This window comes from Notolepis coatsorum (genome assembly GCF_963971535.1).
Source record: "Notolepis coatsorum genome assembly, chromosome: 12".
NCBI classification, from domain to species: Eukaryota; Metazoa; Chordata; class Actinopteri; order Aulopiformes; family Paralepididae; genus Notolepis; species Notolepis coatsorum.
The window spans coordinates 101,074,964-101,102,188 of record NC_140176.1 but is presented as its reverse complement, the minus strand read 5'-3'; the positions used below and the strand labels follow the sequence as shown (position 1 = coordinate 101,102,188).

The following is a 27,225-nucleotide window of genomic DNA, read 5'->3' as shown; positions in this document are numbered from 1 at the left end:
TTTTGTTAATCGGCCGTGTGCTCAGTTATCGGCCGATGCTGATTAGATTAGATTCAAATGTATCGTCATCATACAGCACAAGTGCAAATGTAACCGTAAAGTGTTGTCGTAATATCAATAATGTACAGTGATACAGGTATAAAGACAACATGGTCATAGTGGCCAGCAGTGTAACTAAGAGTAGGATGTACAGATATAGTATCTACAGATATGCAAAAGGATTATGTGCAGGTGGATAGATATATATGGTAAGAATAAATATATATATGGTATATACATCATTATTGTACATGCTACCATACAAAGTTATATAGGTTATATACAGATGTATAATATAAGGTATATATAGGAGGATTATATGCAGACAGATATGTATATATATATATGCTGTAAATATATAATGTATATATGATTATTTCAAACTGCTAGAAATCACAACAATGTCTTTCAAGACCATTGTAAAGAAAAATGTTGGACTGCTATTATTGCTGTGATAGATTGTCCAGACTAAATCATCCTCTCTAGTAACAATATATGACAGTAAAGCTTGCTTATAGACACTATAACCATAATATTTGGAATTTTGACTCTGTCTGTACACCACCACAACGGACTTGAAATGAAACAAGATGTGCTTTAAGTGCAGACCTTCGGTTTAAATGTGAGGGTATCTACATCCAAACCAGGTGAACCGCGTTAATTTTTTTAAGGGACGACAAGTAATTGGACAAACTAACAATCGATAAATAAAATGTCACTTTTGATACTTTGTTGCAAATCCTTGTCAGTCAATGACAGCCTGACGTCTGGAACTCATGGACATCATCACCACATGCTGGGTTTCATCCCTGGTGATGCTCTGCCAGACCTCTACCGCAACCGTCTTCAGTTCCTGCTTGTTCTTGGGGCATTAGGCATAAGTTTTACTTCAGTTTTGTCTTCAGCAAGTGAAATGCTGCTCAATTTGGATTTAGGTCAGGTGATGAACTTAGCCATTGCATAACATTCCACTTTGCCTTAAAAAAACTGGTTGCTTGATTCAGCATTTGGCTGAATATGAGCAGATAATATTGCCCGCCTGCTGTTGTCAGCAGTCACGTCCTCAATGAATACAAGGGAACCAGTTTCATTGGCAGCCATACATACCCACACCATAAGTTTCAAGTTCAAGTTTCAAGTTTCTTTAATAGTTGTCATACAGAAGTACAGAATACTTTCATACAAAATGCTTCTTACTGTTACACTCCAGAGACTGTGCTAGACAAGATAGTATCAAATAACATGATATAGCATGTAATTTAGAAGTAGAAAATGAGGTCACAGTGTTCAGTATAGACATATGTACAATGTTCGATGCAGAATAGACGTAACTGAGTTACCATATAATATACAATACTATGCAGTGTACTAATGTACAGTACTATATAGTGCAAAGCAGAAATGGGATGAGGTACAATTTACAGTAAGGTGTACGAGTTGTAGTGCAATCCTTCATCAATAAATATAAAGTGTGGGGAGTGGGTGCTACAGTGTGTTTGTTTAAAGTGGGTGTGTGCTATAAAGTGTGTGGAGTGGGTGCTACAGTGTGTTTGTTTAAAGTGAGTGTGTGCGTGTGGATGTGTGTGCTATGTGCGTTTGATGGTTGTTGTTGTGTAGTGTTCATTGTTCGTTTAGCAGCCTGATGGCCTGGGGATAGAAGCTTCTTCTGAGTCTTTCTGTGCTCGCCTTGAGACTCCGGTATCGCTTGCCATGCTTCACTGGTGAGGTGGTGCTTTAGTATAAATACTAAATACTATGAATAAAAAAGTTGGCTCCTGTGTTTGAGTGTGACACCTACAGTAGGTAGAGTATTTCACAGTCGGTAAATAACGCACGTAATAGTGCGCCTGTACCTGTATCTACGTGTGACAGAACTTGGCCTTTTGGCTTTTCATTTAGTCGCATGTGTAACCATACGCTGAGATTTCTAGTGTGTGATGATAGCCGCCACCATTTTGGCTCTAGCCGCAGTGTAGCTGCAGAGGTACTGTAGGTAGGTAGGGGAGACTGGGGTAAGTTGAGCCACCCCTTGTTTCTAGGAAACCATTTTAGCTGTTGGGGCTAATTAATTACATATGGTATCTCTGGGGTAAATTGAGCCAGTGTTTCAGTTCAGAATGTTCGTTATTTTTTCAAGTTCAGATTCAGCGTTTTCTTTCAGACCGCACTTTAAGGCATTATCAGGCCTATGTTGAAATGATTTCAAATGCAATAATAAAACAAAGCTAGGCTGAATTGTGTTTAATAAATACAAATGTTGTATATAAGTGTGGAATATCTTAATCCAGGGAGGGGAGGAGGTGGGGGTATATGGGGAGGGGTGTTAGAAGATGGGAGGGGAGAAGGGAGGGCGGGGGGAGGAAGGAGGGATGGAAGGAGGGAGATGGCTCAATTTACCCCACTTAAAGATTTAAATTTAATTTCAAACCTTTATTTCAACGTGTGAGACACTGAGGTTACCCTCTTTTACAGCGATGACAAGCGTACAAAACAAGACAGTTTACATGTCGATACACAGTGGTCAGAGATCATACTTTATGATATATCTTAGATGTTGTTTATTTTGAAAGAAATGTTAACTCATTGAAATGTTGTTATAATGAATCTCATGATCCTGCTTGGTAAGTTTCATACAAAAATCTAAATTTTCATCCCCCTGTTTTTTTTAGATAGATCTTATTATTTTAATGCAGCCTCTGGAACATGCTAATAAGAAAACCTGTGTCTAACCATACATCATCACATTTTATATTCTTTAATATTTTTAGTCTGTAATTTGCTTGTTTTTTTTGTCAATATGTTTAAGTACAAGATTTCTGACTTTATACCTTTATTTTCTCAATAAACGGCAGTAATTCCTTTTCCTGTCCTGACTCCTCCCACTTCCGGACGTCTGCATAGATATCTATGTGCCGGCTGCCTGAATACTTTCTACAACGGAGTTCGGCGATTTGCGATTCTGATTGGCCAGTGTCATTTCTGGTCATGTGACATGTACACCCAATCGTGGGACCGCAAGTTTATACACCAACGCCTCCTCCTCCAACAGCACCACCTACCGACTGCTCTGTTCATCACACACAGCTCACAGAGCGTCACACTGCTCCAACCATAATGGCGGACGGTCAGAGCAGCAACAACAACAGCAACAATCATGTCCCTGTTTTACTTTCCTTCGCTTCCTCCTCCCGTCCCTCCACGGTGCCGTCGGGCTCCGGATACGAGGTGCTGATGCAGAAGTTTCTCTCTGTGTACGGCCGTCGGGTGGACGTGTGTAGGAAGTGGCAGATCCAGCAGTACTGCGAGGAGTGGGACCAGTTCACCGACCTGCCGGCAGGGGCCAGGGTGTCTCACAGGAGCATGCTGCGACTGGTGCCCCTGCAAGCAGAGGTCAGTTGTTACCAGATAGTAGTGTTGTTGTCCATGTAGTAAGTATGTATGTATGTATTGAGCGGTACTGTACTGTACTGTACCCATTCTGCAATCTGTTAATAAAGTTTTCAATCAATCAATTTGATTGATTGAATTGATTGAAAAGTTTATTAACAGATTGCAGAATGGGTACAGTACAGTAAGGGGATGCAGACCAGAGAAAGACTTTCGTCTTGTTTACATCAGGGTCCCCCATTTTCAATTCATCATATGACACACACGACATACAGATAGACAGTACTGCTACATCTATACATTTATGACATACCAGATTTGCAAATACAGTACTGTTTGTGATACAAAAAGTGTCCAGAAAAAGAGTGTATATACATTTGACGTAGAAAAATCAATCAATTCAATCAATAAATAAATCAATCAAGTCCTGCACTTGTTGACTATTGCCTTACAGCAGTGAGGTTAGATTATAACTATCCATTGTTTCGTCATTGACTACAATAGGTGCCATGAATAGTTCCAATAAAAAAACTATAGTACATTCGTTTTGTATTGTAATCAAGTAGAAAAGTTGCTGCTCCCTCACATAATACAGTTAATAAAGGTGGCCTACCTAAGCTGATCATGTTGATTTACAGGTTGAACCAGAAATCTATAATAGCAGTACAGTAGTTGCGCACAAATTGCCCCTCGTATGTATATATTTACTGTTATGGTCTGTTTAACACTACTGTATATTTGCATATCTTGTATGTCACAAATGTAACAGTACTGTATGTCATAAATGTCATGATTAGATTATTTTATCTGTATATCTATGTTGTGTATGTCATAAATGTCATTATGAATTGAAAATGGGGGACGTCTTTCTCTGGTCTGCATCCCCTTAACAATTGTGTGTATTGAGCCGTACTGTATTGTACCCATTCTGCAATCTGTTAAATAAAGTTTTCATTCATTCATTCAGACCATTGTTTCGTCATTGACTACAATAAGTGACATGAATAGTTCCAGTTAAAAACGAGATACTTTAGTTTAAATTAGGCATCAGTCATTATGCGTATGTCATACATTGATTGCTTGATTGATTGATTGATTGAAAATGTTATTAACAGATTGCAGAACGGGTACAATACAGTACGGCTCAATACACACAATTGTTAACACTTTTGTTGCCACTTGTTAACATGGTAAAGCATGGTTGAATGCCAGCACCCACTTCAATGATAGCGTTGTGAACGCATAATCTCTGGCTTAAATTATGTGTCTAATCTGCCCGTCGCTTGTCAATGACTTGTTTGCAGTCAACATTGTCGAAACGGATTGTTTTTTAATCGTTTCATTTCCGTTTTATAGCATTTTGAAAAGCCCTAGTTTTTCAGGAAAATATATAGATTCCGTGATAAACTGCATTTACTGGAATATTCTGGAATACACAAAAACTGTAATTTTTCAGCCTATTCGCTTCGAATTCGCTTCGAATTAAAAAAAAATTTAATTACTTTTTTTATATATATATATATATATATATATATATATATATATATATATATATATATATATTTTTTTATCTTATGTTGTGGGACTTGTACAGCACTTTGGTAAACTTTGTTGTTTTTAAATGTGCTCTATAAATAAAGTGGATTGGATTAATGAATTAAATAGCCCCTTTCGTGACTGTGACGCAGCCAACACAGTGTGATTTAATTCAAGGTGGATCGCTGTTGTCGTTTGAACAACTTCAGATTTCATGGGAACTACCAATCCCCCAAATCAAGAATGTTTAAGATGAATGAAGTAAGATTTTGATTATTTGAAATATGGCCTGTGTAGACTAAACTATGCACAGAATTATGTCAGTCTACAATGTCCGGATTCTACATGGTCCGGCAATGTAGACCTTGTAGACTCCACTACAGACCAATTATCAGTGAATGTTCATGCATTTTTAAGAAAGGCTACTTCCACAAAAAAACAAAGAACTCACCAAAACATCTCAGTAGCACCTTATCTAAATGTTCTATTCCATGGAGATTCATATTTATTTATGTATTGCATGCATTTCTACATTTTATTTCCTATTTTGTTTATTCATCCCAGTATCTTTCTTTCTTATGTGTGGAATTCTACAAGGCATTTACATTCACATTTACATTTAGTCATTTAGCTGACGCTTTTATCCAAATCGACTTACAAGTTCTGTACGACAGGTCATCAGGAAGGATACAACTCTATCAGCTGAGTAACAATATTCATCAAAGTGTTGCGTGTTACAGTGTAGGTTAGTTTATTAGGACAAGTGCATGACAGTAAGGTTAGTTAGGGTTAGATTTTTTTTATTTTATTTTTAAAATTTTATTTCAGATAATGGTTGAAGAAGTGCGTCTTTAGTCGACGGCGAAAGATTGGATGGGATTCGGCTGTCCTAACTGGGGTGGGTAGTTCATTCCACCATTGTGGGGCAAGGACTGAGAATAGGCGTGTAAGTGGTGTATATCAAGTCAAGTCAAGTCAAGAGTTTTATTTGTCACGGCATACGGATATACAATGAAATGCGTATATGTGTTTGAGGATGATATCCTTCAAACAGGCAATAGTGATGATATAATTTGGGCAGTGCTACTACTTTCCTCCAGTGTATTTGTCCCCCGGCCCCACCCAATGGCCCCATGCACACACACACACACACACACACAGAAGTAAAAATAAAAATAAAATAAAAAGATTTATTAATTTTTTTTTTTTTTTTTTTACACTTCGATTTTTTTTTAATGTTCGAAGCTTGTGCCATCGAACGAAGCTTCAAAGCTTCGAAGTATTTAAGACAGCCCTAGTTGCTGCATAGTGTTTATTGTTCGTTTAGCAGCCTGATGGCCTGGGGATAGAAGCTCCTTCTGAGTCTTTCTGTGCTCGCCTTAAGACTCCGGTATCGCTTGCCTGACCGCAGCAGTTCAAAGAGGCAGTTGTTCGGGTGGCTGGAGTCCTTGATGATTCTCTTAGCCTTCCCCCTGCACCGCTTGTTGTAAATGTTCTGGAGGGTGGGAAGCCCCCCTCCAATTGTGCGTTCGGCCGAACGTGTCACTCTTTGTAGTCTGCTACGGTCTTGTGCAGTGCTATTCCCAAACCAGGAGGTGATGTTGCCAGTCAGGATGCTCTCGATTGTACATGTAGAAGTTCCTAAGGATCTTCTGACTGACTTGGAACTTCCTTAGGCGCCTGAGGAAGTAGAGGCGTTGTCGTGCCTTCTTCACAACACTGTCAATGTGTGTGGTCCATGTCAAGTCCTCGGATATGTGGGCTCCGAGGTGCTTGAAACTGTTCACTCTCTCAACCGGTGCCCCGTCGATGCTGAGGGGGCTGTAGTCCTTGACCCCCGACCTCCTGAAGTCCACAATCATCTCTTTTGTTTTGCTGACATTCAGGGAGAGGCAGTTCTCCTGACACCACTGTGACAGATTATCTACCTCTTCCAGGTAGGCCCTCTCGTCGTTGGCAGAGATCAGGCCCACCACTACTGTGTCATCAGCAAATTTGATGATTGTGTTGTTGTTCCGCTGTGCCACGCAGTCATGTGTGTACAGGGAGTAGAGGAGGGGGCTCAGAACACAGCCCTGGGGTGCCCCTATGTTGAGCGTGATGGATGAGGAGGTGCAGTTGCCTGCTCTTACCACCTGGGGTCTGCCCGTCAGGAAGTCCAAGACCCACTGGCAGAGGTCATAGTTCAAGCCCAGGTCCCTGAGCTTGGCTATGAGTTTGGAGGGGACTATGGTATTGAATGCTGAGCTGTAGTCAATGAACCACATAGTTCCCCTGCCTCTTGTCCAGGTGTGATGCTGCTGTGTGCAGCACATGGGCTATGGCATCCTCCGTGGATCTGTTAGGGCGGTATGCAAATTGCAGGGGGTCCAGGTTGATGGGGAGGGAGGAACAGATGTAGCCCTTCACTAGCTTCTCAAAGCACTTCATGGCTATGGAGGTGAGGGCTACAGGGCGGTAGTCGTTGAGGCAAGCGGGCGTATATTTTTTGGGTACAGGGATGATGGTGGACTTCTTCAGACAGGTGGGGATGACAGCCTGTTCTAAGGACAGGTAAAGATGTCATTGAATACCGGGGCCAGTTGGTCGGCACAGACTTTTAGGACGCGGCCGGGGATGCCGTCCGGTCCTGCTGCCTTCCTGATATTCACTTTTTTAAAGGTCCGCCTCACCTCATGCTCTGTTACCCTGAACACTGAGTCTCCATCAGCAGACCCCCCCCCCCATTGCCGTGGCTTGTAGGCTGGTGTTGTTATTCACAGCCTCAAACCTCGCATAGAAGGTATTGAGATCATTTGCTAAGGAGATGTCACTGTTCAGTTTGAGGGAGGTGCCTTTGTAATCTGTCATTGTTCTGAGGCCCTGCCACATACCTCTAGTCAGCCTGTTCAAACTGAAGTTCAACTTTATCCCTGTAACGCCGTTTTGCCTCTATTACTGCTCTCCTGACGTTGTATCTTGCCGTCTTGTGTTCTTCCATGTTGCCTGTCGCCAGCCCGGTGTTGTAGGCTGAGGTGCGCACTTTCAGAGCCTCACGGACGGATTTATCTACCCAAGGCTTTTGATTTGGGTAGATTCTAATTGTGGTAGAGGGGATTGTTTCTTCTACCAGAGTACAGACAAAGTCAAGCACCGTTTCAGTGTATTCGTTAATATTGGCTGTGTTATCACGGAATACACTCCAGTCTGTGCATTCAAGTGCAGCTTGGAGTGTCTCCTCTGACGTCACAGTCCAACGCTTAACCTCTCGTGATACTACCGGCGTTCGCTTGAGACTTTGTTTATACTTTGGCAAAAGAAAGATGGCGAAGCAATAGTGTTGTTAGGTGAAACAGATACATTTTCATTCGGCTAGTAGTAGCAAGGCTCTCTGCCTGCAGTGCCTGCCACTAGCTGTGTGTGACTCTCAGAGCCCCCTGGTGCCCTGCACCTGTTGTGACGACATCATTCGATTACACGCGCACGTTATGAACCATTGATTAAAATATCCACGTGCGTGGTGATTGTGTTGGGCAGACAAAATGTTTTATAAAAACGCTAAAACTGGGTCAATTTCAATAATTTTTTTTCCTTCTTCATGAAAGTCACCGTTGGCCTAGTCCACATTGTTTATTGAACAAAAATACAACATGCAAGTTGGCCTTTAAACATATATACGTGAATGAACAAAAAGAAGTAAAAAAATATATAATCTTTTTTTTGTATTTTTTTTTAGTAATACACGATCAATCGAGTATAGCATGCGATCAATCAATCTGGATTTTTCTTTAACCCTTTAATCGCCAAGGACGACTTTAGACGTCATTCCTCGCCATGCGTAATCTGCCAATGACGTCGTACAGCGTCTTTGAGATCAATATTTCAAAAATCTGTCATGGCAATCATATTTCACCCACGGAGACTTGAGACTTGCTGTTGATCTCATCTCAACTCTCCAACGGTTCAAGACCGCCATCTGGTGGCCGATCGGCGAATCGCCAAAACCGGAAGTGAGCGGCCGGAAGTGGTGCTCACCCATATTTCGTCCGGCCACTCGCTATCGCTCACGGGACTCCAGCTTGATACACTGGATAGCGATCCGTTGCCAATAACTCGATAAACAACATGATTTGGACGTATATAGTATTATACAACCTGGAAATGGATCGCATATATCAACATCCCATAATAGCGATCTTTCTGCTCCACGCTGATCACCCAACGGTCAGAGGAAGCTGCGGTGAGTTTCAGCATGTTTGATTATTATTATCCATATAAACTGCTCTGATCTATATATCGCCCATACTACATAAATGATTTAACGTCGGCCACGGACTTATAAACCCCCCCCCCCCCCCCCCTCCGGTCACCAGCAGATGATGAGGCATGACGTTTAGGACCTTGTACAATTGAAATTTTTAATCTGACGTCAATCGGTATCAAACTACATTTGATGATCTAATATATGTATTTATGGCTATAACTCACGTTCTGCAGAATGCTGCAGAAAACGATAAAAACATATTTATACTTTAGACCGTATTTTAGTATGAATATGTGAATGAAAAAGTAGAACGTGGGTGCTCCAGTAGCACACCATGTTACCGCGCTCGCGCGGGACTCCGTGCTGCGTCACGGATCTGGTTGACTCCGAGTTCGATTCCCGGACCCGCCGTCATTTGCCGAATGTCTCCCCCTGCTCTCTCTCCCGTTTCACCCTGCAACTGTCGGTCATGCTTGACCAGGAAAGCGATAAACGCTAAAAAATAAAGTAAAAAAAAAAAAAAAAAAAAAAAGTAGAACGTTGCTACATCCTAAACGATAGATACTTGACGTTGAATGGGCCATAGTAATGTCAATTTAGCAATACAATTTAAAAAGTTATAGCCCTGCAAAGAACGGGAACATCTCCAAATAGAGCTGGCAGAGGATGGTATAAGGATGGATATAAGCGTGGCAGAGAAAGGGTTAAAATGCCCATCCCTAAGTCATATGCGTATTTCATACATCAGTCACACATTGCGTGTATAGTAGCAACAGAAAAAACAGCAGCCACAAGTGAAACTTGTAATTTTTTGCCTAAGCACTCGTCTCTGCGCGCAGTCAGTGATTTCTACGTGAAGCCGTATTTGTGGACATTCTCATTCATTCAAAGGATCCGAACCGATTGAAGTTTATGGATACCATGACTTAAAATCCTCTTACCTTGACGATTAAAAGCCTCCCCAATTTAGAAAACAGTAATCCAATGGCTGGTATTGATAATATAATACTAACTACTGCACGGAGCTAACCGGAGCTAACACAGAACCGGATGGTCACTAAAGCAAATATAATGACTTCCTGTATGGGGGTTTTCAAAATAAAAGTGCGACGTTTATAGCAGCGGAAAACGTTTATTTTGTACATTATCTAACGTTAACACGAACCTAAACTAACTTTAGGTTAGTTGTAACGTTAGTTTAGGTTTGTGTTAACGTTAGATAATGTACAAAATAAACGTTTTCCGCTGCTATAAACGTCGCACTTTTATTTTGAAAACCCCCATACAGGAAGTCATTATATTTGCTTTAGTGACCATCCGGTTCTGTGTTAGCTCCGGTTAGCTACGTGCAGTAGTTAGTATTATATTATCAATACCAGCCATTGGATTACTGTTTTCTAAATTGGGGAGGCTTTTAATCGTCAAGGTAACAGGATTTTAAGTCATGGTATCCATAAACTTCAATCGGTTCGGATCCTTTGAATGAATGAGAATGTCCACAAACACGGCTTCACGTAGAAATCACTGACTGCGCGCAGAGACGAGTGCTCAGGCAAAAAATAGTTCAGAGTATATTTGCTTAGAAAACGTAATTGTCTAATTCAATTATTTTTTATTTCTCCACGTGGTAAATACACAGGTCACAACATGTTTACATGAACGTTTTGGAGTTGTATTTGGAGTGTATTTGGTGACTGTAGGACAGGACACTGTAAGGCAGTGTTTCTCAAAGTGGGGGGCGCGCCCCCCAGGGGGGGCGCAGAGGCATGACAGGGGGGGCCTTGAGATTTATTTAAAAAAAATTTTTTAATTTTTTTTGGATTACAGACAATTATCACTAAAATGCTATCTGTTGCAGCTGCACTGTTCTCCATGAAAATACCATTTCTCAAAATCTGAAAATCATTATTTAATAAAACACAGAAAATTATCACCAAGTTACTCTGGATAAAAAAAAACTTTACAGACAACATTGAGACAAAGCTTCCTGACACATCTCCATCCAAACTCTTGGAAGAACTCTTTGAAATCTCATCTGATACCACCTAGAGAGCTAGTTTCAGAGTGTGGTGCTGAGTACCAAGTATCTCATCTCATGGCCCACAAAGTATCTCATGATGCAGCAGTTAAGGTGTTGATACCATTCAGCACCACATACAGTATCTGTGTGAAGCTGGCTTTTCATCCATGACAGCTCTGAAAACAAAATATAGGGCCAATTTGAAAGGTCACGATATTGGTGTTATTTCAATAAATTTAAACATGGCCCATTTCATGACTATTTTGTTGGGGCGAGGGGGGGGGGGGGGGGGGCCCAAAATATTTTGGTCCGCCAAAGGGGGGCCTGACAGAAAAAGTTTGAGAAGCACTGCTGTAAGGGAACGTCAGACTATTGCCCCCCCCCCCCCCCCCCCCCACTTCCAGTGATGAAGCTAAGCTACGCTAACGGAGCGACTGTTCCCAAAGCTAAATGCACGCACAGAGACAAAAAGGTATGTATCTTCTTGTCTAACTCCAGGGAAGATGTTAAATAAGCTAATTTCCCAAAATGTTGGAGTTTTCCTTTAAGGGGAGGCAGACCAGAGAAAGACTTTCATCTGGTTTTCATAATTTTCAATTCATAATGACATTTATGACATACACAACATACACAACATACAGATATAGCATGACATTTATGACATACATGACATACAGATATACTTTTTCACGTCCAATTTCTCCATTGACTTTCACTGTTTTCTTTGTTTTCTGTTCTGATGGAGAGTCCACTGCACACCTAAGATCCCATTAACCCTTTCACTACCACACTACAGACTGTTAACCTTTCACTACCACGCTACAGACGGTTAACCTTTCACTACCACACTACAGACGGTTACCTTTCACTACCACACTACAGAAGGTTAACCTTTCACTACCACACTACAGACGGTTAACCTTTCACTACCACACTACATAATGCTAACCCTTTCACTGCCACACTACAGAAGGTTAACCTTTCACTATCACGCTACAGACGGTTAACCTTTCACTACCACACTACAGAAGGTTAACCTTTCACTACCACACTACAGAAGGTTAACCTTTCACTACCACACTACAGAAGGTTAACCTTTCACTACCACACTACAGACGGTTACCTTTCACTACCACACTACAGAAGGTTAACCTTTCACTACCACACTACAGACGGTTAACCTTTCACTACCACACTACATAATGCTAACCCTTTCACTGCCACACTACAGAAGGTTAACCTTTCACTACCACACTACAGACGGTTAACCCTTTCACTACCACACTACAGAAGGTTAACCTTTCACTACCACCAGGGCCGCCTCAGGGGGTGTGCGAGCAGTGCGGTCGCACAGGGCCTCACAGGAAGGGGGGCCTCGCACAAAAAAAAAAAAGAAAAAAAAATTATTTATTATTATTATTTTTTTTATTATTTTTTATTTTTATTTTTTGCGAGGCCCCCCTTCCCGCGAGGCCCTTTTTCATCACAGACCTAAAATCTAGTTTTGCTTATATGCTTACATATTTCACATTAGACACGTTTGTAGAATGTGTGTGACTTGTTCCTGGCTCTGCGGCTCTGCAGCAGACATACTCACTATTGGAGCTCTGGGGCTCTGCAGCAGACATACTATTGGTTTCAACGAAGGGAGGGGTTACATCATGTGTTCGCCGGCGTGCGTCAGCTGCGTTTGACTATTTCGCGCGTGCAGCTTTGTTATGCCAGCCAAGAGGAAGAGGACGGTCATTCGGCAGATGGACTGAAGATGAAAGTTGTTGCATGTTAGACAGTTCAGTCAGGCTAGCCATGTCGGCTTAGCTAAAGGCAGGGACAGCTAGTTAGCTTTAGCTACGTTATAATATCGAGTGCTAACGTGTGGTTCAGTCGGGATAGCCATGATGATGTCGGCTAGTAGCTAGCTTAGCTAAAGGCTAACTAGCGTTAGCTAACCTAGAGAGAGCGCGTGCAGCATTGTTATGCCAAGATGAAGAGGACGGTCATTCGGCAGATGAACTTCGTCAACTCCACGCGGTTGTCTCCATCCTCTTGGACGTTTGGTGAGTTTTTAATGCACTCTAGTCTATTCCCGCCGTGGATATATCTCTCTCTCTCGGGAGCCAAACGGGCCGGCTAGCTGTTGTAGCTAATGTTATATTGAGCCAAAGCGGGCCGGCTAGCTAACGTTATATTGAGCCAAACGGGCCGGCTAGCTGTTGTAGTAGCTAACGGTGTGTGGCCTGGTGTCAGTACCTGGCTACTCTATTTGCAGTTAACCTATTTAGCTGATGTCGGCCATTGGCTCCTTGCTACTTTGTTTTCTCTGGTATAGACCCTCTTCTCTTTGGATTTAAGTGTTGATCTTTGTCCTTTTGGATCTATGTATATTCATGTTGCCTTTGTGAAGTTATCTTTTCCTTCTGTTTTGTTCTTCCATTAAAAGTTGAATATCCTTTAGGGGCTCATCTTTGCTTATCTCTCTCATACATGCTCTCTCTCTAACACACACACACACACAGACATGCTCTCTCTCTCTAACACACAAACACACATGCTCTCTCTCTCTCTTTCTAACACACACAGACATGCTCTATATCTTTCTCTAACACACAAAATGACATGCTCTCTCTCTCTATATTTCTCTCTCTTTCTAACACATATACATGCTCTCTCTCTAACACACACACACAAACAGACATGCTCTCTCTCTATCTCTCTCTTTCTAACACACACAGACATGCTCTATCTATCTCTCTCTTCAATTCAAATGGGCTTTATTTCACATTCTTGTATTTCTCCCAGTAGGTATGGGAGTTTTGAGTTATTGTTGATGTTTTCAAAGTCTCTTTGGGTGTTTGCAATTTGTGGGAAGTATGTTTTGGTATAGTGGGCAGGTTGTTAAGAAGTGGAGCTCGGTTTCCACCTCATCTTGTGTGCAGTGGGTCTGTCTTCGCTTGGGAGCCAGGTCTGCCTATGGCGGCCTTTCTCGATGGCTAGGCTGTGCTCGCTGAGTCTGTACCTAGTCAAGGATCTTCTTAGTATTGGGTCAGTCACAGTGCTCAGGTATTCTGCCACTGTGTACTCTCTGTTTAGGGCCAAATAGCATTTCAATTTGCTCTGGTTTTGGGTTGTTTCTTTCCAATGTGTCTCTCTCTCTCTCTCTCTCTGGCCTTGCTCTGGTGGAGGGTCAGGGGCATTGCCGGGTCTGTGCAGCGATAACACTGTATATTGACTGTAGAACGGGAGCTCTCTCTTTTTTTTTTACCTTTTAGGGGGGGGGCCTCGCGTTTAAATCTTGCACAGAGCCTCGCATTTCTCCCAGGCGGCCCTGACTACCACACTACAGGCGGTTAACCTTTCACTACCACACTACAGACGGTTAACCTTTCACTACCACACTACAGAAGGTTAACCTTTCACTACCACACTACAGAAGGTTAACCCTTTCACTACCACACTACAGACGGTTAACCCTTTCACTACCAGTGGTGCAGTCGTAATATGGGCCAAGGCCAAACGCCACGTGCACGCGCGCGCACGCGCATACATGTCTCTCTCCTCTTTCATGAGTCGGAGATGGGGACGAGACGGGCGGTCTTTTGTCACATAACACACGGCCAACACTCCACACACACGCACACACACACACACACGCACTCACACACACACACACACACACACACACACACACACACACACACACACACACACACACACACACACACACACAGTCTAGGTGATAAGTGTGCTTAATAATAGGATGCGCGCACTTGCCTCAGTGACGAAGCCCAAACGTCGTTTGACCGCGTATGCCCAGCACTGCACCCCTGTTCACTACCACACTACAGACGGTTAACCCTTTCACTACCACAATACAGCCGGTTAACCCTCTCACTACCACACTACAGACGGTTAACCCTTTCACTACCACACTACAGACGGTTAACCTTTCACTACCACACTACAGAAGGTTAACCCTTTCACTACCACACTACAGACGGTTAACCCTTTCACTACCACACTACAAACGGTTAACCCTTTCACTACCACACTACATACGGTTAACCCTTTCACTACCACACTACAGACGGTTAACCTTTCACTACCACACTACAGAAGGTTAACCTTTCACTACCACACTACAGAAGGTTAACCTTTCACTACCACACTACAGAAGGTTAACCATTTCACTACCACACTACAGAAGGTTAACCTTTCACTACCACACTACAGACGGTTAACCCTTTCACTACCACACTACAGACGGTTAACCTTTCACTACCACACTACAGACTAGGGCTGTCTTAAATACTTCGAAGCTTCGTTCGATGGCACAAGGTTCGAAAAAAATAAAATAATAATAATAATAACAATAAAAAAAAATTATAATAAAAAAATGTTTTTGCCTCAAATCTTGCGTCTCCATTCCAATGAACCGAAAGTAAGCAGCGCCTTCCCGCCTCCATTCCAATGAAACGAAAGTAAGCGGCGCCTCGACTCCACCTCTCTACAACAAGCATGTGGAGATTATCTGTGTTGAAAACAACAAGGACATGTGCAGCAGACATGACGACGAAGAAGCGAATCAATGCCGTTTGTTATTTAAGACTATGTCGGACAGATTTGTGTTCATTGTGCTGCTTTTTTAAAGTGTCCCGACCCATATAAAAATATGTCTTAATAAAACGTGCTTAATTAAGTCGAATTCTGCCTTTGTCTCTATCAACTACATATAAATATTTATATAATTGTTTGCTTGATAGACGAAGGTTGCAACATAATTATGTAATGTCATGTCGTTGGCTGTGAGAGCAGCCCCACTGCACCCAGGCAGCGCAGCCGAGTGAAACCTTGTTGGCTGCATCACAGTCACGAAAGGGGCTACTTAATTAATTAATCCAATCCACTTTATTTATAGAGCACATTTAAAAACAACAACGTTTACCAAAGTGCTGTACAAGTCCCACAACATAAGATAAAAAAAAATATATTAACACTTTGAATGCCAGCCACGACATAACACGTGTTAGCAGCCCGCCCCCTGAATGCCCAGCACGATAATTAGCTTGAATTTATTTTTAGTCTACCGTTGGGAAACCAGCCCCACCAGGCGCTCAGATGTGAAAAAAGCGCCCCCTATCGTCTCCCAGATGGTAATGCACCCTTTTGGAATGGACTCAATGAAAATGGATGAGAAAAAAAACCTCCGGAATCCACATTTTACTTCTCACGCATGTACCCCGAGCCGCTCTGAGTCATTGTGGACCATCAGAACAGCGTGTATTATGTCTTTACAGTACGTAGCATTGGATCAATAAAAGGATCGAATTTTGGAATGGCGATACCATCTGATCTCAGGTAAGGAATCTATTTTACCAGTCTTAGGATAATCAGACCTGTTTTCACGGAGATATAAGCTTTTCCCCTATGTGTGTGATATGGCTGTTTGGCTGTGCGAGCGATCAGGAACTAAGAGAATCGATTTTCAGCTCGTGGCACCAGCGTGCATACATACACATATACTGTCGATAATCTAGCGTTTATTTGAAAACAATTCATAAATAGGCCGAAAAATGACAACGTTCTAGAATATTCCAGTACAGGGCGTTTATCACGGAATCTTTTTATTTTCCGTGAAAACAACAAAATGCTATAAAACGGAAATGAACCGATTAAAAAAAACAATCCGCTTCGACAATGTTGACTGGAAAATGAGTCATTGATAAGCGACGGGCAGATTAGACACATAGCCATAATTTAAAACATAGATTAGGCGATATTAACACTATGGTCGCCAAAAACGCCGTAGGACGTCTTTCCCCGCCATGCTCATTCTGCCAAAGACGCCGTACCACGTCTTTGATATCAATATTTCAAAAATCTGTGATCGAAATCATATTTCTCCCCCGGAGACTTGAGATCTACTGTTGAGCCCCTCTCAACTCTCCAACGGTTCAAGAGCGCCATCTGGTGGCCGATCGGCGGATCGCCCAGAGCGGAAACAGGAAATGGAAGCTGGTGCTCATTTCAATTCGGTCCGATCACTCGGTAATAGTCCCAGGACTCGAGCTAGACACAATAACTTGATAAACAACATGATTTGGACGTATATACTATTATACAACCTGGAAATGGATTGCATATTTCTACATCCCATAATAGGAATATTTCTGTTCCACGCTCATCGCCCAACGCTATGAGGAAGCTACGGTAAGATTCACCGTTATTTTTTAACGTGTTCGATACTAACCGCTCTAATGATCATATCACCCACACTAGATGAATCATCTAACGTTGGCCACGGAATTATAAACGACCCCCCCCCCCATCCGGTCAACATCAGATGATCAGTAGTAACTTCTAGAAGCACGTCCATTTGACATTTTTTATCTCGCGCAGATTCCTATCAAACTGTATTTCATCATCAATATAATGCATTTGGGGCTATAAATCACGTTCTGGAGAAAGCTGCAGAAAACGATAAAAACATACTTATACTTTAGACCGTATTTTAGTATGAATATGTGAATGAAAAAGTATAACGTTGCTACACCCTGAACTATAGATATAGGACGTTGAATGGGCCATAGTAATGTCAATTTAGCAATACAATTTAAAAAGTTATAGCCCTGCAAAGAAGGTAAACATCCCCATAGACAAATAGAGCTGGCGGAGGATGGTATATTAAGAATATAAGCCTGGCGACCAAAGTGTTAACGCTAACATTGAAGTGGTTGATGGGCATTCAAGGGGGTAAAAAGGAAAACATGGCCTTAACAAAAATGTATAATAATTATTATAATTTCTTTTTTGAAGCTTCAAATTAAAATCGAAGCTCGGCCCCGAAGCTTCGATTGCCAAAAAAAGCTTTGAAGGTCAGCCTTACTACAGACGGTTAACCTTTCACTACCACACTACAGACAGTGGCGAATCCTCATGGAAGCCAACGGAAGCCAGGCCTCCCTATAAAAATATGAATTAATATCAAATATGAAATGTGAAAAAAAAAATATATATAGTTTACAATAATAATAAAAAATCATTATTTTTCATCTGTGTTATAATTTTTATTTTTTTAATGTCTCCCTCTTCTCCTTCTCACTCTCTCTAACACACTGTCAGACTCACTGCAGCAGAGGAGACTGGAGAGGAGGCAGGGGGGAGGTGTCTTTCTCCAGCCTCCCCATGTATGTGGACTCCAAAACCAATACTAGCCAATCAGATTCGAGCTGACTAAAGCCCTGCCCACACCTTAAAATGGGCCTGTCAGCAGACTAAGTAGTCTGGCCTCCCCTCTGCACATTTGAACATTTTATTAACCCGTGACTGCTCCCACGGGCCGAATATTGCCCCGATCCTCGCGAGATTAAATCCACGGGTACCTCTCGGCGTGCCGAAGCTTTTCCTAAATCACTTCCATCATCGAAAACGAGGGGAAAAGGTTGGCTCGCGACCCTGAAAATGTTGCGTGATTTTAAAAACGCTGTATTAAGTGAGCCTATTCAGGGCTCTACAGTGCGACCAAATTGCTCGCATATGCCCCTAAAAATATGTGTGTGCGAACTGTAAAACTCAATTACGCGCACGGTGTGCGAGTACAGATTACAGCCTCTCGTCTTTTTTTTATCCGCCGCGAGAAACGTTAAAAAACTACAAGTCCCACATTGCACTCAAGCCAACGGTCCAATCACAGTAGAGTGACGTGACTGGTTTCAAGAGAAAGAAAGCAAATGACCAATCGGAAGCTCTCATTTGGCTTGTTTACTTCCTGAAACGCCAACATTGCGATATGCGAGAGTTTCCCGAGACATGTAACTTCTAGTCTTACCAATAGCAATATATTTTAGAACACCTAGATTTAGCAATAACAATAGTAATATAACGTTAATGCAACAAAACGAATGCCTTGCTTTGTTAATCATAACGTTGATGCAGTAGCGTATGCCGTTGTGTTGACTGTAACGGACATAACAACATAACACTGTGTACACATTCAAATTGCGATAATCGATTCTAACATTTTCAAATCGATGCAGTTGAATTTCCCCCTTAGGATCGATGCATTGTTACACCCCTACACCAAAGTCACTGGCCCACTGTGTATCTGTGTGTACAGCTAACTTGGCTAGCGTTATGAACAGCAGAGGTGGGCAATAGGGTCCAGCTGCAGCGCCGGACGGCCGGAGTGCAAGCGGTGTGACGTAATTGGCAGACTCGACTGTCAATCAATGGTCTACCTGACACGCAAACTCATAAACAATGTTTCTGTACTGGAGGTGTACAGTATTTCAATAGGCAACCCTGAAAGGATTATTTTTCTAGAAGAGCAACACAGCCAAAACATAGGCATTGTATGCATAAAAGGGGCAAAAGCTAAAGTTAAGTGACTGTTACTTTTGTAGCAGTAGTTTGATTTGATAGTTTATTTGATAGGGACAGCACATGTTAATGAACATCAAGTACAAAATACAAAATGTAAACATGCAGGGTTGTAGCAAGAGCTAATTTACACACATGCACGCACAGTACAAATATACATTTATTTTTGAAAAAAAAAAAATCTTTTACTTGAAATATTTTCACTGTGCTCCTAAATATTTTTGGGTGCTCCTAAATTTCTTTGTGTGCTCCTAACTTTTTTCATTTAGGAGCACCTGTGCCCCTAGTGAAAAAGGTTAGCGTAGAGCCCTGCTATTATGGGCTCCACGCAAGCTTTCTATCGTGGGAACATCTGGGCGTCCCACAACTTTTACTCATTCACATGTAGCCCCGAAAATGCTTAGAAAAGGAAAGCCGAAAGCGTGGAATAAACTCGCAGAAATGGAAAAGTATCCCACGGGCGCGCCGTGATTCCGATCCGCGTGAAAATATTCACGGCCATAGAGGAGACCGTGGGACACCTTTTTGCAACCGAATATGTGTCTCGAATTTGCTCCGACACGGCGCGCAAAATCGTGCAAGGAAAAATCGGACCAAAAATGAACCAATGCTCCAGCAGTATTAATGACCCTGATGTAAACAAGACAAACGTCGTTCTCTGGTATGCATCCCCTTATAAAATTGTGTGTATTGAACCGTACTGTATTGTACCCATTCTGCAATCTGTTAAATAAATCAAAAGAAAGTTTGACTGGCCGCCGAGCCATACTGTAGTGTACATTGATGGTGACTGCTTGACTTTTTTTTTTTTTTTTTTTTTTTTTCTCCTTTTTCCCGATTTTTTTCCCATCCCACCCTTCCTGGTTGTTGCGTACTTTCCCCTACTGTTGGTCCGGGAGACCGGAGACTGTCACATGCTTTCCTCCGACGCATGTGCAGCCTGGGGCAGGCCAACCTGGCCGCGCAGGTTCTCACCGGGGAGAGTGTAGCGTGTGGGAGGCCACACTATCTCTCCTTAGTTCCAACCCTTGCTGAGCAGGCGCCCCGACCGAACTGTAGGGGTCGCTGTCCACAACGCCCAGGACCCACCCTTCAGCTTTCCCACCCCCTGATACAGCCAATTGTATCAGTGTGAGAGGCCAGCCAAGCTGATAGCAACGCCGGGAGCTGGATTCGAACAGGCGAATCCAGTGTCTCCCGGTGTTGGTGACGAACGTAATCTCCGTGCGCCACCTGCCCCCCCGTGACTGCTTGACTTAAAAAAATATATATATATATTAATAAAAATATTTAATACATTTCTTTTTAATAATCTTTTTTTGGCATCCCCTGTTATTTTACCCATGTGACGCCACTGACTACAGAAGGTTAACCTTTCACTACCACACTACAGACCGTTAACCGTTTTCGGTACTTACCTTTTTGTATCATTTTGATTCTATTAACTAAATTGATCCATTATATATATTGGAATAAACAATCTTATTGAACTACAGGATATTGTGTCCTTAATCTTTGATATTGATATTTTGTCCAGGAACATCGGAGAGAGAACACATCCTTACAGTAAGGGATGATGTCCAGGAAGATTTGCCAGAGTTGTACTGTCACTCTGTGCACAGTGATGCATTATATAGTAAAGAAGATTAAATGCACGTATATTCAGACAGATGTGGATATACATATATAATATTATTTATACCTCTGTTGCGTAATATCAGCTGTCACTGTTCCTGGCGGGGAGCGCTCTGTCACGTCGCCACGAGGTCACCGCCATGTCATAGGGCTGTACCGAATAGTTCGAAGCTTCAAAGCTTCATTCATAACATTGAAATTCGAATTCTAAATCAACATAATTTGTTTTTTTATAATTTTATAATAATACTGTATAATAATAAATCTTTTATATTTGATCTGCTGTTTCTTACCTTGTATTGTATAGATTGTGTATTGTTGTCTACAAAACTACGATGGATGAGGAGCCGGGAAAAACAAGCATCTCACGTTTTTCTGAATGTATGTACATAAAAAAAAAAAAAAGCTGTGACAATAAAATAATCTGAATCTGTATGTTTTCTTCCTCCTCCACCAGGTGGCCACGTTGGGGAACCTGTGTCCGGCCACCACTGTCTTCTTCTGCTGCGACATGCAGGAAAGATTCCGACCTGCCATCAAGTATTTCGGTGACATCATCAGCGTAGGACAGAGACTGGTATGCTACCCCATAGATATCTATATAGAACACTAGATAGCTTAAGGCGGAGTCACCAGCGTCACTGAACCGCCGCCATCTTGCTCGAGTCAGCCTTGAGTGAGGGTGAGTGAGCTGCACAGACAAAAATACTCATAACTCGCTGAAATATTGACGGATTTACAAACGGGTTGGTTTATTACAAGCATTATTAACGTGGCTATGATTCAGGCGGTTTGTAAAAAAAAACAAAAAAAACTGCCTTTAACACTTTGACTGCCATGAAACGTCTTTTCACGTCATTGCTGGCCATGCTCAAGTTGCCGGGGGACGCTGTACAGCGTCCTTATATCAATATTTCAAAAATCTGCGATCGGATTAATATGTCCCCTCCGCTGGCCTGAGATCCACCAGGAGGACCCACTGAGCTCTCTGGCGGTTCAGGAGCGCCATCTGGTGGCCGATCGGCGCAATCGCCAAACAGGATGTTGAATAGAGGTTGTCATGACGACCGTAGTACTTCCGGGCGCTCGCTATAGTTCATGGGACTCTGGCTCGTCACGCTACACGGTGATCGATTGGCAATAACTCGATAAACAACATGATTTGGACGTATATACCATTATACAAGCTGGAGATGGACCGGGTAAAAATATATCCCATAATGATAAGATTTCTACTCGACGATGATCGCCCAACGGCGCGCGGAGACTGGGGTGAGTTTCAGCGTGTAACGTTACCGTGTTCGATACTAACTGCTATTATCAACATTTGACCCACATTAGATGATTGGTATAACGCTGCCCACGGAATTATAAACGCCCCCTTGCCCATCCGGTCAACATCAGATGACGTGTAGTAACTTCTAGAAGTACGTCTAGTTGGAATTTTTTATATCGCGCTGATTGCCATCAAACTGTATTTCATCATCAATATAATGCATTTGGGGCTATATATCACGTTCTGGAGAAAGCTGCAGAAAGAGATGAAAACATACTTATACATTAGACCATACTTTACTATGAATATGTGAATGAAAAAGTTTAACGTTGCTACACAATGAACAATACATATAGGACTTTGAATGGGCCCTAATAATGGCAATGTAGCAATAGAATTTAAAAAGTTATAGCCCTGCAAAGAAGGGGACTTTCTCCATAGACAAATAGCGCTGGCAATCTATGGTATATCATGAATTTAACCTTAGGCAACCAAAGTGTTAAGTAAAAAAGTAGACATGAATGTTATCAGTAGCTGAGCTGCCTCGAGCAAGATGGCCGCCCTACGACGACGTCGCTCTACATTGGCCGGCAGCGCGGGTAAGCTATCTAGTGTTCTATATAGATATCTATGTGCTACCCCCATAGATATATATAACTAGATGGTGCAAGGCGGAGTCTCCAGCATAGCATGTGTGCGATTTTTTTCCATAGCCGCAGTTTGCGGAGACGCTCTCTGATTGGCTAGCCCGCGTACAGCGAAGACCCTCTCTGATTGGTTTAGCTCCGAAGGGTCTCTTCCGCCTTGTACATATTATTCTCTGCTTCGAAGTGGTTATGCTTTGGCCCTCTTTCGAAGTGGGTTATGCTTAGAGTTAGGGTACCATAACTCTAAGCATAACCCACTTCGAAAGCGGGCCAAAGCATAACCACTTCGAAGCAGAGAATATATATGTACAAGGCGGACATTTCTATCCCAGAGCTCTTCGGAGCTAAACCAATCAGAGAGGGTCTTCGCTGTACGTGGGCTAGCCAATCAGAGAGCGTCTTTGCAAACTGCAGCCACGGAAAAAAATCACGCAGTGCATGTACTACTATTGAAATAACCATAGCTTGCTCAATTTTCAACCGATTTACAAACTGTTCGGTTTATCACAAACGTTATTAACGTGGCTATGATTCAGGATGCTTGGCCATGTTGAAAATATTTTCATATGAAAGTCCATTATAAGTATGCAGTATGATAACTACATCTGTGACGTTTATAACTGCCCATACATGTACCTCCCCTCCCCTCTCCTCTGTGCTATGGCATTTGAATTTTCCCAAGGGGATCAATAAAGGAACATCTTATCTCATCTCATCCTATCTTACTTCATCTCATTTTACTTCATCTCATTTGATCTCATCTCACCTCACCTCATTTTATTTCATCTTATTTAATCTAATTTGATCTCATCTCATTTAATCTCACTTCACCTCACCTCATTTGACCTCATCTCACCTCACCTCATTTTATTTCATCTTATTTAATCTAATCTTATTTCATCTCATTTTATTTCATCTCATTTTATCTCATCTCATTTAATATCACCTCACCTCATCTCACCTCATTTGACCTCATCTCACCTCATTTGATCTCATCTAATTTAATCTCACCTCATCTTATCTCATTTCATCTCATTTGATCTCATCTTATTTAATCTCATATCTTATTTCATCTCAAATTATCTTATCTCATCTTATTTCATCTCATCTCATTTTATCTCATCTTATTTCATCTCATCTCACCTCATCTCATTCCTCCCCCCTCCGACCCACTCATCCCTTCTTCACCTCTCCCCCCTGCAGCTCCTGGGAGCCCGTCTCCTGGGCGTCCCCGTGGTGGTGTCTGAGCAGTACCCTAAGGGCCTGGGCAGCACGGTGCAGGAGCTGGACCTGACCGGAGCCCGGCTGGTCTTCCCCAAGACCAAGTTCTCCATGGTGCTGCCCGAGGCAGAGGCGGTGCTGTCAGAGCTCCCGGCGATCCGCAGCGTGGTGCTGTTCGGCGTAGAGGTAGGGCTGCGCCCAAACGTGACCTTCGTTTGTTACGTTGGCATTAGAATTCTAAATCAACATTAGAATAATTTTTTTTTTATAAAAATATTTTCTTTCTTTTTTTATATATTTTTTTATGTGTCTATTCTGTTTAAACCAATGGGGTTTTTCTTCACAGTTGCAGATAAAGATTAGGCTACACTAATGTTATAGTATTAAAACTGATGAGTTATATTCATTTTATATTTATTTAAAAAATCTATATTATATAATTATAATATATATATTTTTTTTTAAATTAAAAACGAAGGTTCGAACGTCCGTTAGAAAAACCCTGACGAAGTTCGAATCCCAAAAACAGGCTTCGGAAACAGCCTTACGTGGAGGTATGGCACCGACGGGGGGGGGGGGGTTCTCCTTTTTTTGCATCTTCAGTGGCTCCCCAAGTGGGGTCAGGGGTCCTTGATGGGGTTTCCAGGGGTCCCCCAGCAATTAATAAGTTAATTGATCTGTTTTTACATTTTACTTGAATTTAGCTCAATGAGAGGATTTATAAGAAAAGAAAAAGACCGGAAGGGTCGAAACGTTGTATCTGCTGCAATTTTTTTGTCACAATTAAAACACCTTGGAGCATCAAAAGTGAGTTGCTGTGAGCCCCGCTTTGTTTCATGTACTACTGTTTTTACAGTTTGGCTCAGAACCACGGAACGGAGGATGTGCGTTATTTATTTATTTTTCTGGAGGATTTATAAGAATGACATATTATATGAGAATCTCGCCGCCTACTGTATTGACAATTGAACACCTGTCAGGCAGTGTGACACTACATGGGTGGAGCTCCGGACTCCGGATCGTAAGATCACCGGTTCCGTTGCTTGAAAGTGGTGTTGTTGTCCAGCAGGGGGCACTCTGTCCTCTGGACCTGGTGGTGTTGTTGTCCAGCAGGGGGCACTCTGTCCTCTGGACCTGGTGGTGTTGTTGTCCAGCAGGGGGCAGTCTGTCCTCTGGACCTGGTGGTGTTGTTGTCCAGCAGGGAGACACTCTGTCCTCTGGACCTGGTGGTGTTGTTGTCCAGCAGGGAGCACTCTGTCCTCTGGACCTGGTGGTGTTGTTGTCCAGCAGGGGGCAGTCTGTCCTCTGGACCTGATGGTGTTGTTGTCCAGCAGGGAGCACTCTGTCCTCTGGACCTGGTGGTGTTGTTGTCCAGCAGGGAGACACTCTGTCCTCTGGACCTGGTGGTGTTGGTGTCCAGCAGGGAGACACTATGTCCTCTGGACCTGGTGGTGTTGTTGTCCAGCAGGGAGACACTCTGTCCTCTGGACCTGGTGGTGTTGTTGTCTAGCAGGGGGCACTCTGTCCTCTGGACCTGGTGGTGTTGTTGTCCAGCAGGGAGCACTCTGTCCTCTGGACCTGGTGGTGTTGTTGTCCAGCAGGGAGACACTCTGGACCTGGTGGTGTTGTTGTCCAGCAGGGAGCACTCTGTCCTCTGGACCTGGTGGTGTTGTTGTCCAGCAGGGAGACACTCTGTCCTCTGGACCTGGTGGTGTTGGTGTCCAGCAGGGAGACACTCTGTCCTCTGGACCTGGTGGTGTTGTTGTCCAGCAGGGAGACACTCTGTCCTCTGGACCTGGTGGTGTTGTTGTCTAGCAGGGGACACTCTGTCCTCTGGACCTGGTGGTGTTGTTGTCCAGCAGGGGGCACTCTGTCCTCTGGACCTGGTGGTGTTGTTGTCCAGCAGGGAGCACTCTGTCCTCTGGACCTGGTAGTGTTGTTGTCCAGCAGGGAGATACTCTGTCCTCTGGACCTGGTGTTGTTGTTGTCCAGCAGGGAGACTCTCTGTCCTCTGGACCTGGTGGTGTTGTTGTCCAGCAGGGAGACACTCTGTCCTCTGGACCTGGTGGTGTTGTTGTCCAGCAGGAGAGACACTCTGTCCTCTGGACCTGGTGGTGTTGTTGTCCAGCAGGGAGACACTCTGTCCTCTGGACCTGGTGGTGTTGTTGTCCAGCAGGGAGACACTCTGTCCTCTGTACCTGTTGGTGTTGTTGTCCAGCAGGGAGACACTCTGTCCTCTGGACCTGGTGGTGTTGTTGTCCAGCAGGATACACTGTCCTCTGTACCTGGTGGTGTTGTTGTCCAGCAGGGGGCACTCTGTCCTCTGGACCTGGTGGTGTTGTTGTCCAGCAGGGAGACACTCTGTCCTCTGGACCTGGTGGTGTTGTTGTCCAGCAGGGGGCACTCTGTCCTCTGGACCTGGTGGTGTTGTTGTCCAGCAGGGAGACACTCTGTCCTCTGGACCTGGTGGTGTTGTTGTCCAGCAGGGGGCACTCTGTCCTCTGGACCTGGTGGTGTTGTTGTCCAGCAGGGAGCACTCTGTCCTCTGGACCTGGTGGTGTTGTTGTCCAGCGGGGGGCACTCTGTCCTCTGGACCTGGTGGTGTTGTTGTCCAGCAGGGGGCACTCTGTCCTCTGGACCTGGTGGTGTTGTTGTCCAGCAGGGAGCTCTCTGTCCTCTGGACCTGGTGGTGTTGTTGTCCAGCAGGGGGCACTCTGTCCCCTGGACCTGGTGGTGTTGTTGTCCAGCGGGGAGACACTCTGTTCAAGTTCAAGTTCAAGTTCTTTAATAGTTGTCATACAGAAGTACAGAATACTTTCATACAAAATGCTTCTTACTGTTACGC

General features: G+C 43.1%; 1 protein-coding gene across 1 annotated transcript in view; it reads left to right on the top strand.

Annotated features, from left to right (window-relative positions):
- The first annotated feature begins 3,151 nt into the window (after positions 1 to 3,151).
- The window catches only part of isoc1 (isochorismatase domain containing 1), a 46,772-nt gene continuing 22,698 nt past the window's right edge, over positions 3,152 to 27,225 (top strand). Inside the window, exons 1-3 of the mRNA XM_084326252.1 lie at positions 3,152 to 3,429; positions 21,694 to 21,813; positions 24,363 to 24,566. Of these exons, the coding sequence (XP_084182378.1) occupies positions 3,154 to 3,429; positions 21,694 to 21,813; positions 24,363 to 24,566 (600 nt within the window). The 5' untranslated portion in view covers positions 3,152 to 3,153. The remainder of the gene's footprint in view (positions 3,430 to 21,693; positions 21,814 to 24,362; positions 24,567 to 27,225) is intronic.